A 14,390-nucleotide genomic window follows, 5' to 3' on the forward strand; every position below is an offset into this window, starting at 1 on the left:
ACGTATCGAGGATTAATTATCTCTCAACGATTTAGACGCATCTCGATTGTACAATTTACGCGATCGAGCTCGTCGATCTCGCGAAAGAACCGTGCTGGGACGATCGGGAAACGGAAGTGCGATGGGTGACGATCAATTCCGACGATGCGGCGGATGAGCAGGAGACAAATGCGGAAACGTACGCGAGAAAAGTGGTCGAGCCCGTTCACGAGCCGAGCCACGAAATCGTACCTGGCACGACGAAGTGCATCCAAGTGTTGCTTAACGCGATCGTGGCATTCTCCAAGTATTCTTGTCTCGTTAAGGAGATCAATTTCAAGGATACGCTAATGTTTCAGGTTGCGTAGATCGAATATACTCTAATTACCGTTTATCTGTGTTCTCACGTGCTTTCTCCATGGAATAACGGAAATTCCGGCGAAAGTGCGTCTCAAAGGTGTATTGTCCATAACTCAAAATAATGAAAATATTATGAAAATATTATGAAAAATTATGAAAAAAATTAGAAATTCATCTATATTGCATTTAAAATTATACACCAGAAGTTTGATTGTAATTCAGAGCTTCAGAGATCGGAAAAGTTATTTCATTTTAAAGGAGATAGTAAGATGAAATGAATTTAATAAGAATTCGATGAAACTTGCACTGTGTAAACATTGAAATATTATCTAACTTATTTCTCATGCAATTAGAAAAAAGTTGACTCGAGAGCTGAAATATTTGTAAGTTTAAATTAACACTAGACTAACACTTTTTAAACATGTTTCTTAAGATAAGCGTGATATTTAATTTCTATTTTTGATATCTTCTAAATTAAAAATAAAGTTTTAATGAAAAACTATGATAACTATTAAAGACCAATATTACAAACATTATACACAAATTTCGGAATTATTGACCATTTTGTTTTAAAAATACAGCCATGAAAAGTTCAAGATAAATACTAAATTTGTAGCATCCTTAATACGCCAAATGAAAATATAACACTAATGGGCAATACATTCTTAAGTTATCACGAAAGAGAATATTTCTACTAATGACATTTCGGATTTTTAATTTTCTTCCTCCCGAAGTTATCATATTTAGAATGGAAGATACCGACATTTTAAATATTTCGAATTCTGAATTTTTTGCCGATATACGATACGGATTGTTTTTCTCTCTTCTGTATTGCGTAATACGATTCGATTATCGGTCGCAGAATTTTTCATTGTAATTGTAGCGCATGTTCGTCCATTGGGTCGAATAGTTAAATGGGTATTATATAAATAACTTTAACAATCGCCCGTTTGTATCGAGTTTAAACATTTGTTCATAATAACACGGGGATTTTCTGAATTGGTGCGTACGCGAACACCGCGGCTCAAATGTTACGAAATACCGACGATAAAATGCAAACTGTCGTTGTTGGTTTTATATCCGATCCAATTCCAGCCGTTGTTTACGTGCAAAAAGTAAAAGAAATATTAAAACTTCTGCGTGTGCAGCATCCTATCAATCTTTAATTAAAGTTGGTGTAATATATGAATTTATCTCTCTCTCTCTCTCTCTCTCTCTCTCTCTCTCTCTCTCTCTCTTTCCCCCTTCCTCTCACGGATGAGATATAAAAAATCGGCTTTTGTTTTTCTCTCTCTCTTCCTCGAAACACACACCACCTGTTTACGATATGTTCCTCTTTCCCGATATATCATAAAATGGAAGACAAAAAGTGGAAAAATCTGTTGTCGACAAATTTTTAAATTTCTACATAAAAATGAAGCACTGTGTAAATTTAATGTTTAATCTCAACTTTTGTCAAGTTAGAAATGCAATGATTGCATTAACAATTATTCATTGATAGACACGCGAATATGTATTCACCTTCTCGAATACCGGCACTGTCGACGTTGAGTACACGTGGTGGATAAACATGGACGAACAGTATCCGATAAGACGGACCTCAAATTACTCGCGACCCACGCTGAGGCCACGAGGAAACACGAGATCTGTGACTAATCCGTCAGCACGCCCGACTCGTGAGTTTCGTCAGCAATATAATCAATATCGTGCGATGGAACAGTATGATAAATGCGCGAATAAATCGACAATATTCGACGTCATCTCAAGATAACTTAAAAAGAAACGTGCACACGATTTAACCGCGAGATAACGCCAAAATGACAAGAAAATGACAATAAAAACTTTTCGATTGTTTTCTTATTATTTTGCCGTCATCATGATTTTCCGTTCTACCTGGGAGTGCGTTAACGTATATTTTAAAGTCATACATCTCAGTATCTGACTGAAAACGCGTATTTCGCTCCGTTATTCTTTTTATTGCGCGAGGAAAGTTCTTTTCCGACTTAAACATGTATTACGACGACAGATCTCGTTACGGATCCAATTATTCCCCGCAGACGTTATCGTCGAGATCAAGCCACCTGCTAGCGTCGGCGAGCCGTCTGATCTCTTCAGCAGCAACGCCGGTTTGACGGAGAGAAGTAGCGACAGTTGGTTAGAGAGTGACGATTTGCCATTTGGAATTTACCCCGAAAAGGGAATACTACCGCCGGGTGAATCGATACAATGCACCCTACGATTCTCACCTGTGGACGTGTTCGACTACAAAGCGTATCTCACGTGCAAGTGTGATCATTATTGCGACTCGTTGATCTGATTTCACTCGATTTAACGTAGCAAATGTCAAAGCGAAACAAATCGAAAGCGAAATTCGAAGCTTGGAATTACCATAATATTTTTATGCAAGAAAGAAAGAGAGAGAGAGAGAGAGAGAGGGAGAAATACATGTATATCTGTATCACTCTCTCTCTCCCTCTCTCTCTCTGTCTTGCATACAAACATCTTTCTGTTTATTGAATTTATCGATGAACCTTCGATATTATTCGCACCTTCGCGTATCCTCTCGTTTATCGGTGAATAGAGCGGAGAATCTCGATCCGGAACTGACCAAGTTGGTTATTCCCATCGCGGGAAGAAGTTTGCTGCCGTATTGTCACTTCGACGTACCGGAAAGCAACTATCTGTCCGACGATAGACGCGACGCGAAACTCCCGGGGCCCATCGATTATCAAGCTGCGGCCGATGGCTCGCTTCCGGCAGACACGAGAGTAATTGAGTTCAACGTGGTTGGAATCGGCGAGACTCACGTGAGGTATGCACGATCTGAGACATTTCGATGAATGGAAACGCGCGAGCGCAAATTCCGAGGCATCCCGAAATTTCTCGGAGCGAAATATCACTAGAATTCCAATGACTTTTTAGCCGTACACGGAGGAAACAACTCCGTTAGTGTGACAGAATTTTCTGTCGCCTGGGAATCATGACGAAGACGATTGTAAGAACAGAATAAATATTCCTGTAAGAGGTTACTATACAGAAAAAAAATCAGTCTCAAATCAGAAACAAATATACTCGTATTATAAGCAAGAACGTTATAAACTTTTTAGAAGATTTTTATTGATTTAATTAAATTTGATTAAATTTGTGTTACGTCCTGGGTATTTCAGAAACAATGAATTCCTTTTATATATATATATACATTTAGAAAGCAGACGGACTCCGGGGAAGAGCTATTGAAAAAAGGGATAAAGATTATATTTTCCAGCGTCCGTCACCCTAACCGCATTCCTTTTTATTTATGATCATATAACAAACAAACTCGGACAAGCGATGATGTAAAATGAGTGAAATTGAAAACTCCCTTTGAAAACGCTTGGAAAGTAGAATTGGTGTTTTTGTGAAATTTCAGAAAAGTCCGAATGATAAATCCGACATCGGACGATTATCATTTCGCATGGAATGATCGAACCTGTCATGCGGAAGGCGCGATTCCGAATTTCCACTGCGTGCTGTCGGAGGGAATCGCTGAGCGGGGAAAACAGGTCGAGTTCGCCTTCGCGTTTCTCGCGGAGCGCGTCGGCACCCTCGAGTCCTTCTGGTTATTCTCCATCGAGAAGTACAGTCTGGAGTGCCTCTTCTTGTTGGTCGCGATTGTTAGGGAACCCTCGGTCTATTGTCCGCTCGTTCATCTAAGGATGAGACCGACTGTTTTGGGTTAGAAAAGGAGTTGGCGGAGAGAAACAAAATGCCCCTTGAGATTATCATACAATTATTAGCGATATCCTGGCATTATCCGTCCGCAGGTACTAAAGTGCGGGAATCAATAAGCATTGTCAACGAAGAAGAATTCCAGTTGCTGTACGAGGTAGCACGCGAGTCTTTGTATTCCGAGGGGCGCTTGCAGAATTTGAAAGTAACACCTATGAGCGGCATTTTAAATGCAAGGAGCGAACAGGTCCTATGGTAAATAAAAGAAAGGAGAGAGAGAGAGAGAGAGAGACGGCAAATTGACACAAAAGACTACGTTTTCACATGCACACACTTACAATTTGTCAGGCTCGAGTATCAGCCCACTTTGGCCGGTGAATTTCAATTTCTCGTAAAGTGCGCCGTGAAAAAGATGAAGGCGCCACTTACTATCCTCGTTACGACGATTACGTACGACATCGTCGTGTCGGTTACCTACGTTGATCGGAGCGGTCGGGTCGTGCGGCTCGATCAAGATCAAGAAAATATCGTCGATTGCGGCAGAGTAGGAATCGAGCCGTTTCAATGACAACTAAATAAAGCGAAGTATACACGATTCTTTTTCACGATCATCGAAAACGATTTTCGTACGTAGCTGATGCTGAAAGTGCCCGTCGTGATCACGTTTGAAATAACGAACTCGAGCGAAATGACGATTTACTATTTTTGGGATCTCGGCATGACGCCGGAAATAATCAGCAGAAACACGTACACGCTCGCGATGTCCGAAAATCAGGGTGACGCTATCAGCGAGTCGCGAGTTGACTGTCGACTTACCGTCACGGGGTTACGAAAAACGGTGATAAAAAGTCATCGCGTTCTATTGAAGGTACTACACTCGTCTGAGCATATATACGTCTCTCGTCTATCATATAAGTGTAGAATATAAATAATATAATTATATAATATTTACATAAATAATACACAGACAATTTAATAAATATCCTCTTTCGATCTCTGGTAGAAATCTGAATTAAAAAATCTGCTCAATGTTCTTCGTTCAGATTTCGAGAGGGCCGACGTATCGATTAATCTTGAAAGCGACAGCGAATAAACCGGCTTTGGAATTCAGTTTCAATCATTACGATTTTGGGCCTTGCTACGTACAAGACGCCATTGCTGCGGTTTGGAATCACGTCGATCTGCGTATTACAAATTTCGACAGCATCCCGTACATGTGTGTGAGCTGTTCATCGCACGTCAATCAAGATCAATTAATGCGAGAGATTGATTTCCTTAGATTGGAGTGCAAGTTCGAAGAGAAGCCGCATATCTCCGTGATCCTCGACGCTCTTTCGGAAAAAATAACTGCCCGATCGAACATTGTTGTCCCGATAAAATTCCGACCGTTGGAACGGACGCGCTATCGAGACGAGCTACGTTTCACAATCGATTCGGCGATTGAGAAGAAAATCACTATAATGGGTGAAGGAATCGCGTACAAGGTGCATTATCACAAGATGTATTGAACAGGCAAATCGAATATTTTACACAATGTGTTAGATATGCATGAGACTGATGCTGGATAAAAGATCGGTGCATTATATATGTGACTATGTGACTTGCTAGTGAAGGTGTTAACATATTGATTGCCAAATACGAATTATCTCGTGGCTGACGTGTGAAAAGATTTCCCTGTTCCACATGCAAATCACTGTAGGGTTGAATAAGGAGGTTATAAGACGAAATGAACTTAATAAGAAATAAAAGTATAAAAATGCAATTTTTCTTGATAATTATTAAACTTGTGAGTGGCTCTCTTGATGCGCCATTAAAAATAATGACACTGAGCTTTGCAACCTCCTTAATCGAATACATTGTCTCAACAGTACTGGAGAACTCGTCCTCTGGAGGGTCGTAATTATTCCGGTAGGTTCATTTGGTAAACCCGTGCGACAAGTCAGTGGATCTCGGCAATTTGCCGATTAATAAGACGACCAGCAAGAGGATACCGGTGATCAATGAGGGGCGCGCCGCGCTCGAGTTGCGGTTCGACCTCACAAAGCGCTTGTCAGGATTCGAGCCTCGTGAAGGAATCCAACCGTGTTCGAAAAGGACCGTTCCCGGGGATGGTTCTAAGCTGGATCGAACGCGAGCGTCGATGATAGAGATGCCAAGCGCGGGCACCAATGAAGCGGCCCCGATCCAACCCGATCTGTCTGAGGTTCTCGAAGTCGAGCCGACAGGATCGATCGTCCTACAGCCGGGTAAAATCGTCAATGTCTTCGTCAAATACAAGCCCACGCGCAGAATACGCCCCTTCGTCACCCAGGTGGCGTACCAGACTGCTTCCACCGTTCAGCCGTTGTTCGCCTTGCGTGGCAGTTGCATAGGAAGGGAGTTCCGTTTGAGCAAGACTCGTCTTTCCTTCGGTTTCGTCCATCAAGGTTGCCTAGAGGAGACGAAGATAGCGCTATTGAACACCGGGGACATTGGCGCAAGGTCGGTCTCATGATCATGTAATTAACATTTTGAGTGCCACACGCCTGGAACATTTTTTAATAAAACTAAGTGAAACTTTACCATTTGGTGTCACAATTCTGACACAAACGGATGCCGTTTAATCCGCCGTGTTTTCCCAAACACTTTTTCTGCCTTCCACCTTGTATCATTTTATAAATATTTATAAATATTTTATAAATATACTTTATAAATATTTTTTATAAATATTTAAGAAGCGTATACTCATGTTTTAAGCGCCCTTAAAGTGTTCTAAATTTCCTTTTCATTTTTTATCCCATGAAACTCAATACTTGATATATATATATAAAGAAATCCTTTCTACGTACTATCGATTTTACCTATTATAAAAGGAAAAGTGTGTGCGAATTTTTGCAATATTTCTATTCTGATTGTAAACGGAAAACACTCTGTTGGGATAAAAATAGTATTTTTAGTTAACGGCACAATAAGATAAACTATTTTGGGGGAAATATGGATATTCTGATCAGAACCTATATTGCCTCTGGGAAAACCTTGGGAAATTTCAACGCAGGTATGGAAGCATACACGAGTCCGACAAATGTTACGTCGTGAACAATGAACCCATACAAATACGTGTCTCGGTCCGTTATTTTCGATTTTTCAAACACGACGATTTTTCAAGTAAAATATTTCTTTCACCAATTGACCTACCACTAAAGCTACTCGAAGCGATAATTTAGCTCTCTCAAGCGTTTCGCACTCAAAGGAGGTTAAGGAAGATTTAACGAAGATTTAGCGAGACAGGAAACAGGTGCGTTATAATCGTTTCATTCTCATTAATGTCGTACGAATCGACGCGTGTCCGATTAATCCAGATTCAAGTGGAACACGTCGAAATTGCCATGGGAATTTAGCATCGCTCCTGCGGCTGGCTATTGCTCTCCCGGCATGAGTGTCAACTTCATCATCAGTTTCCGACCTACTCGGCATGACAGTTTGATCGAGGGCGATGTAAGCGCATATACAACTCCTATCTTCCGTACTTGTTATATGCATACCAATATATATTCGGTCTTCTCCTCGGCGGGAGTCTCGCGCGTGCTTCCCACGTAATACATGTCAGGCGCAAATATAGTTTACCGGGCGATATGGTACAATCATCATCCTTACGAATCGCATTTAACTTTCCCGAGTTATTTATCTTCTCGGAATTTGAGAATCGAACGTTTCTCATGCACGTGCTCGGCTACACGCTCGAGGCTTCTCCGCTCGATTTCAGTAAATCACTTCAAATATTTATTAGAAGTGGATAAAATTAAAGGCATCGAATTGACTCGCGTAATAGAAATTTTTCAATGTCAATAACATTTTAGACAAATTTTTGCCGATGCCGCTCGACATCATTATTAATTTCCGACGTCGATTTTAATCAAACGAGTGATTAATTATCAGGTAAACGCGTCTCTATGTAATGTTCTACGTTTCGAGCAGGCGTTGCTCGAAATCGAGAAATATGGTGCTCTCGGTGTAAGAATCACAGGGGGTTGCCGCAAACTGCCGGATCCGATCGACATCTTGTTCTTCACATGTCGCGTGCGTGAGAAACTGACCAAGACACTGATTGTCGAGAATGACACCGGTGTTCCATGGACAGTGAAACCGGAAGTCACCGGCGACTACTTCACCGCTGACGAAATTTTACGCGTGCCGCCGAATAATTCCGCCTCATGTGCAATCACCTATGCCCCTCTAGTTATGAACAGCGACAGCAATCCGCATAAGGTAAGCATCAGCATGATGTCTAAAGGGAATTTCATACGTTACGCGAAAAATATGGATATATTTACAAGGAACCTTCGGCAAAGCGAAAAAAATCTGAAATTTTGCATAATTATTGACTAATAGGCCTTAATAACGAAACGATTTTTTTTGTTGGTGCTAAAAATGGTTTTAGGGGTGAAAACAACCCTCTATAAAAAATCGGCTTTTACATTTCTACTAGTCTATAATTATGCAAAGTTTCTTCAGCTGGCTCCTATATTTAAACAATAATACAGCCTTTTCTTATATAGAGATAGATGGTTCCATGAAACCCTACGTAAAAACCTAAGTAAAACCCTACATATGTTGGATCTACTCTATACATACCCTATACATATTGCAGAATGCTTGAATAAAATATGGCTATAATTGTACAATTGGTCAAAAATAGATATGTATATGTCAAAATTAATATATATAAATTAAATTTATTATTTATTATTTATATTAATAAGTTAAATTTTCGGTGTCTCGTGACGCTTGAATGAAGAACGTAAGGACATTCTCGCAATTCTGTGTAAAGTGCAATAAGCTGATATGCGCAATATCTCTCCGCGATTTGTCTCAGGGGACGTTACTTTTGAGGCTGCCGAATGAAAAAGCGCTCGTGGTGTATGTTCTTCAGGGACTGAGCGTAGCCCCGCAAATTCTTCGCAGAATTACACGTCAGTTCCCGGCGAAGACAAGGTTCACCGAACTGTTACCTGTTTATAATTGGACGAATAGGCAACAACGGTTTGACTGCAAGATCGAAAATTTAGACGACGAGGAAACGGCCAAGGTTCGGAAATGTCTGCGGATTGGAATATTTCTCTTGATATCCCGCGCTAATAGCGGAGATCAATTTGGTTATTCTCGATTCACCTTTCTTTTCAGGATTTTGCGTTCACTTTCGTCGGTAACACTAAGATAGACGTACCAGCGAATAATCAGCGAGATTATCGCGCCGAATTTCACTCTTACAAGGAATCAAAGTGCAACTTCAAGGTATGTTGCAGCAATGTCGTTGCAAGTTTCTATGCTCTATGGGTGGTGTCATTGTATCCAAGGTGACGTTCACCAATCAAGAGAACGAATATCAATTTTATGAGCTGCAATACAACATCACGAGACCCGAAGAGATTGAGTCGATTAAGCTGTTCACCACGGCGCGAATTCCGGTGTACTACACTCTGAAGCTCGATAATCCGCTTAAGCAGCAACGGATAGTATACAATGCGACGTGTCAGCATCCATACGTCACGATCTACAACGTACCCAAGACGGTGGCGCCTACATCCAGCGTTAGTTATATATGTATAAATAAAATCAATTTACACTTTCCAGTTTTGTTTCTTTTCTTCCATTGATCCCTGACATGAAGAAAAATCATTTTCTGGCACAACAAATTTCATGCTGTCGTGACGAAATTTGATCCGGTTGCTACGTGAACAGAGAGACGATTTGTTAAGAATACTAATTGCCATTCGATGAGTTTTATTTTGCTAAATCTACAGATTATTTCGCTGCAAGAACATTTAGTAAACGCAGGAAAATACTATTTCGTTCTAACAGCAAATTAACATGTGTTAAAGACAGATTCACTCAGCAGAATATGTTTTATCCTGGCAACAAAACTGTTTCCGCTCTAATTACGAATAATTTCTCTAATTTGGTTATGCCGACTAAATTTTCATGCTGTCGCGACGAATGTGTAGTAACAATGATGTGATTTCGCTTACAACAACAAAATTATTTTTCTCCGTGTATCGTTGTAATGCACCGGCTAAAAACTTAAGCGGTTTTTGCAAGAGGTGAGACGCGAATAATGATCGACGATGAATGCAACAGGAAACCATCAGGGTCGAGTATTACCCTGTACACCCCAGCGACGAAACTGTGGTGAAGCTGGACGTTCATTGCGAGGAACTCGGTTTGTTCCCGTACGAATTGCGATTAAGGGCCGCGCCGGTACACGCGGAGGAGACTACACGCGTCGTCGCGACACTCGGAAGCTGCATCACCTTCTCCTTACCCATCAGCAATTTCACGAAAGAGAGCGCCGTGTTCGCGATCAAGGTGCGTACGTAGTACCTGACGTATTTCAAGGACAATTGACGCGAAAACCACGTCTAGGTGGACAAAGAGTGCTTCGTGGCCCCGAGGAAGATCGAAGTGCCGCCACTGAAGAGCGCCTCGTGTGACGTCACCTACGAACCTAGCGACATCGAGAATGTCTTCGCCACTTTAACAGCTACTTCCGAAATCGCCGGAGAATTTATGTATGATAACTTACCGTCGATTAAAATGCGCACACAGAGACAAAATTAGTTTTAAATCAATGATTCTCACGTATAAGCAAGAATATTATAATCTTCTTAGAAAATCTTTAGTCTTAATTTGATTTGAATTTGTACTAATGCAAGTATTAGTTGCGCTCAATTTGAGAAATACCTTCTAAGAATATTATAATATTCTTGCTTATATATGAGAATATCTATCATTGATTTAAGACTATTTTTTTCTGTACAGCATTATTAAATATGTAATGAAAGATCACGATGAGATAGACAAGCAGATAATTGTCACTCTGTCTAATGTGCACTTAGATTTCCACTCGTCGGCATGTATTCATTACCGATGCCTCGAGGACCTTACGTAGTCAGATGCAACGCACCGGCTCTCATACCATTCAAAAACATATTCAGAGATGCCAAATCGTTCGAGCTTGTCTTGGACGACCCTCAAGCTTTCACCACCACGACGTCGTTGCTGAATGTCAAGCAGAAACAGGTAATTCTTCTAGATTAATGAATTATTATATTTCTTATTCTTCTTACTTTTGTTGCCGAGAGTTCTCATCCGTTCCTCAAACGTATGAGATTTTGAGTTCCCCGACTTTCTTTTTATATTGCTGAATATTCCTTACATTCTTTTTATTCCTTAACCCTTTAAGCAAATCTAACGATCATGATAGTTGATGAGACATTATCTGCACATGACTCACAGTGTCCAAGTATCATAAGTCCTGAGTCCAGATCCTGAGTCCGACATTTCTAATCAGTTATATACATTTAATATGTACATATATTCTATGTTGAAAGTTTAAATATTCGTATTTAAAGACAAAATGAATAAGAATATATCAGGTTTAGGTGCACATCTGAGTATTAGTAATTTTACTTTAAATGAGACAAAAAACAATTTAACATACCTTCTTACAATATATGAGGAATCTAATGCGTAATAAAGCGTGAGAGAGAGAGAGAGAGAGAGTGTGTGTGTATGTGTGTCAGATAGTTAAAAGTAAATGGACCACAGGCAGGTATATGTTGGTTTGTTCGCCGCTTTGTCTGACGAATGTTACAAAAAATCGACACTTTTTCTTTCATAGCGAGGATTTTGTAAACAATTTTACAATCTCTTAAAATTTCCTAGAATCTTCTACAACCTTTTCGAGACAAAAAATCCGAAAAAAGTTTCCTTAGATACATGTAGTTGTGGAAAAATTCTTACTCGTGCATTTTTAGAAGGTAGTAAATCATTTTCAAATAAAATCTAAGTACTAAACGCTAACTTAATAATTAAGGAGGAATACAAATGTCACTTTGGTTGAGAAATTTTCAATCGATATTATTATATTATGTAACGATTGTAATAATTGTGAACGGTGCAAAGATATACAGACTGATCTTGTAACAAATTAATATAATGCTAGGTGGTCGATATAGCTGTTCGTGTAACAGATATTTCAAAAAGAGATGGTGAATATTATCAAGAATCAGAAAATTATATCTACCCAATAACCGGAAAACTCCTGGTGTACTGTACGGATCCAAAGCTTTCTCACATCAAGTGGACTTATTATTTAAGAGGTGTACGTGATTAACAGACAAATAATAAACTTTATAATATACGAAAGTAATAACATTTATCAATAACAAACAACCGTATTATTACATACATTGATGAAATTCGATTGTACAATTATTAATTGATACTAAAATTTAACTAAAACAATGGATGTAAGATAAAATAGCCGTTGTGTCTTGCATCGAGAAAGTATAATTGTGATTCATTAGGTAATACATGGGTGACACATTAGGTAATAATTGACATACAATATAGTATATAATAATATACTATATAATAATATAGCGTAACATAAACATACACACACACATATATTTCACATGTATTTCAGTAGCACATTTCATTGGCCAATGACTGACCAATCACTATATCGACGTATCTGTTCGAAAATGCAAAAAATCTATTGTCGTAGAAAGTGTCAGCTGATAGGTTGTTTAGAAAGTTTAGAAAGAAGCAGTATTTTTTCCAAAGAATGAAAGAACAAAGGGCAGGTATATATAGCCGAACCTCAGTCGAACCATGGTTAGTATACTACACGTTCTCGTCGAGTAAATGTTTAGTCCCTTTTCGGAAAAGTTACGAACATTTGAGAAACGTATCGTTGCTTGCCGTAGATTTCTTTCGGTTAAGTGTTATTAAAATAGACAAGTGTACTAAAATGGATAAAATACATCACGGTGTATTTTATAAACTGCGCAATCTAAACAAAGAGGCAGTCAGTCTTAATGCGGACAATTCCGTGGCGACCCAACGTTTTGTATTTCATGATCAATTTGATAATGTGCCCCTGGTTGCCATTAATAACCCATTGAAGCCATGCGAAGTCATCATCGTAGAGATTAAACAGAATAGTGAGGTAGGAAGGTACCAAAATGGAGAATCGACATCATATCATTTCTCACTAAGAAATTTTCATCGAATAGATATCGATCTATTAGTGGAGTGTATGGTCGTTAACCGTATAAATTCAGAAGAGTGGATTACACCATACGATATACCGGTGGGAGGAAGGCATAGACATGTACTGCGTAAGTATTAATTCAAATTTTGATATTGATTTATATTATTCGAATTATATTAGTTTATTAAGAGTTTAAGGAAGACATATACACGGAATACTCGCATTAATAATAGACGCATATTTAGAAATTTCCTTTGCAGAAATATGAACTTTACTGAATCGAGATTTTCACTAATATGTTATACATGCATTTGTTAAAATCGTGTAAAATTTTTATATAAAAATATCGAGAAATGGTGGAAATATTTCCCACAATGTTAGTTATGTCCACTACTGCTGTAGTTCACTGTACTAACTGTAGAATCCATATATCCAGTTAATCTGAAACCAAATTCAACAAGCTCTCTTTTATATACAGCGTAGATGGCTGTCTATTTATTTTTACACGTATTCTATACACTGCTTTCTGTAATTACTCAGATAACACAAATGTTTAAAAACGACATGTTTAACCCTTGGAGTACTGAATTATTTTAAGATTTTTATGCCCATGGGACGGATTTAATTTGTCGCTATATGGATTAATATGTAAAAGTAATACATTTTATGCCCAAGTAAGCAGATGACGAGTCTCACTCGTCAAATGTACCGAAAGGGTTAATAAAACTTCTTAAAGACGTCTTATATCTCGATTTTGAACCTTGCTGTCTAGGTACGTTACTATCGTGGGGTTTTGAATCGATGATAGTACTTGATGATGTCCCAAGAAACAGTCTACTTTTTAAAACGTTGTATCTTATTTATTTTTTCAAATTCAAAAACTTGCACAGTTTGAATTCAAAGACTTGCACAGTTCTCAAAAATATTCTCAAGATGTCATATTTTAAATAAAAATTGAAAAATCCATTTTCTTATTATTCTGGGTATATGTTCTCCACTTAAAGAATCTTAAATAACTATATATATTCTGAAAGAAGTTATGTGATTATACATTCACATACACATACATCCAGAACTTGTGATGTATCGTGCATTTCGATAAATTGTACAGTGTTGTTTCTCTATTCATTGTTCTAGGAAATCATTCCAAATATATATCTGAAGCAGTGTCATCAAGATATCGAAATATGTCACAGACATCTTACAGTAGCTCTCTAATTAGTATCTTGGAGCGGTACATATTTATAGATGATGATTGCATGGATCGTTTCTATTCTCCGGACCAGCCGCCTGACGTTCGTCTAGC

The 14,390-nt window shown here is 38.8% G+C and overlaps 1 protein-coding gene across 1 annotated transcript in view; it reads left to right on the top strand.

Annotated features, from left to right (window-relative positions):
• LOC106745994 (hydrocephalus-inducing protein homolog) overlaps positions 1 to 12,199 on the top strand; it is a 28,855-nt gene extending 16,656 nt beyond the window's left edge. The window contains exons 40-58 of the mRNA XM_014622083.1: positions 36 to 338; positions 1,841 to 2,015; positions 2,397 to 2,625; positions 2,921 to 3,151; positions 3,749 to 4,053; positions 4,143 to 4,302; positions 4,396 to 4,591; positions 4,682 to 4,915; positions 5,091 to 5,531; positions 5,960 to 6,528; positions 7,386 to 7,521; positions 8,002 to 8,292; positions 8,900 to 9,112; positions 9,208 to 9,318; positions 9,381 to 9,614; positions 10,162 to 10,389; positions 10,447 to 10,592; positions 10,920 to 11,103; positions 12,029 to 12,199. Of these exons, the coding sequence (XP_014477569.1) occupies positions 36 to 338; positions 1,841 to 2,015; positions 2,397 to 2,625; positions 2,921 to 3,151; positions 3,749 to 4,053; positions 4,143 to 4,302; positions 4,396 to 4,591; positions 4,682 to 4,915; positions 5,091 to 5,531; positions 5,960 to 6,528; positions 7,386 to 7,521; positions 8,002 to 8,292; positions 8,900 to 9,112; positions 9,208 to 9,318; positions 9,381 to 9,614; positions 10,162 to 10,389; positions 10,447 to 10,592; positions 10,920 to 11,103; positions 12,029 to 12,199 (4,557 nt within the window). The remainder of the gene's footprint in view (positions 1 to 35; positions 339 to 1,840; positions 2,016 to 2,396; positions 2,626 to 2,920; positions 3,152 to 3,748; positions 4,054 to 4,142; positions 4,303 to 4,395; positions 4,592 to 4,681; positions 4,916 to 5,090; positions 5,532 to 5,959; positions 6,529 to 7,385; positions 7,522 to 8,001; positions 8,293 to 8,899; positions 9,113 to 9,207; positions 9,319 to 9,380; positions 9,615 to 10,161; positions 10,390 to 10,446; positions 10,593 to 10,919; positions 11,104 to 12,028) is intronic.
• Positions 12,200 to 14,390: the final 2,191 nt, after the last annotated feature.

The sequence above is a fragment of the Dinoponera quadriceps genome, unplaced genomic scaffold (assembly GCF_001313825.1).
Source record: "Dinoponera quadriceps isolate SergipeBrazil2010 unplaced genomic scaffold, ASM131382v1 scaffold1782, whole genome shotgun sequence".
Classification (NCBI taxonomy): domain Eukaryota; kingdom Metazoa; phylum Arthropoda; class Insecta; order Hymenoptera; family Formicidae; genus Dinoponera; species Dinoponera quadriceps.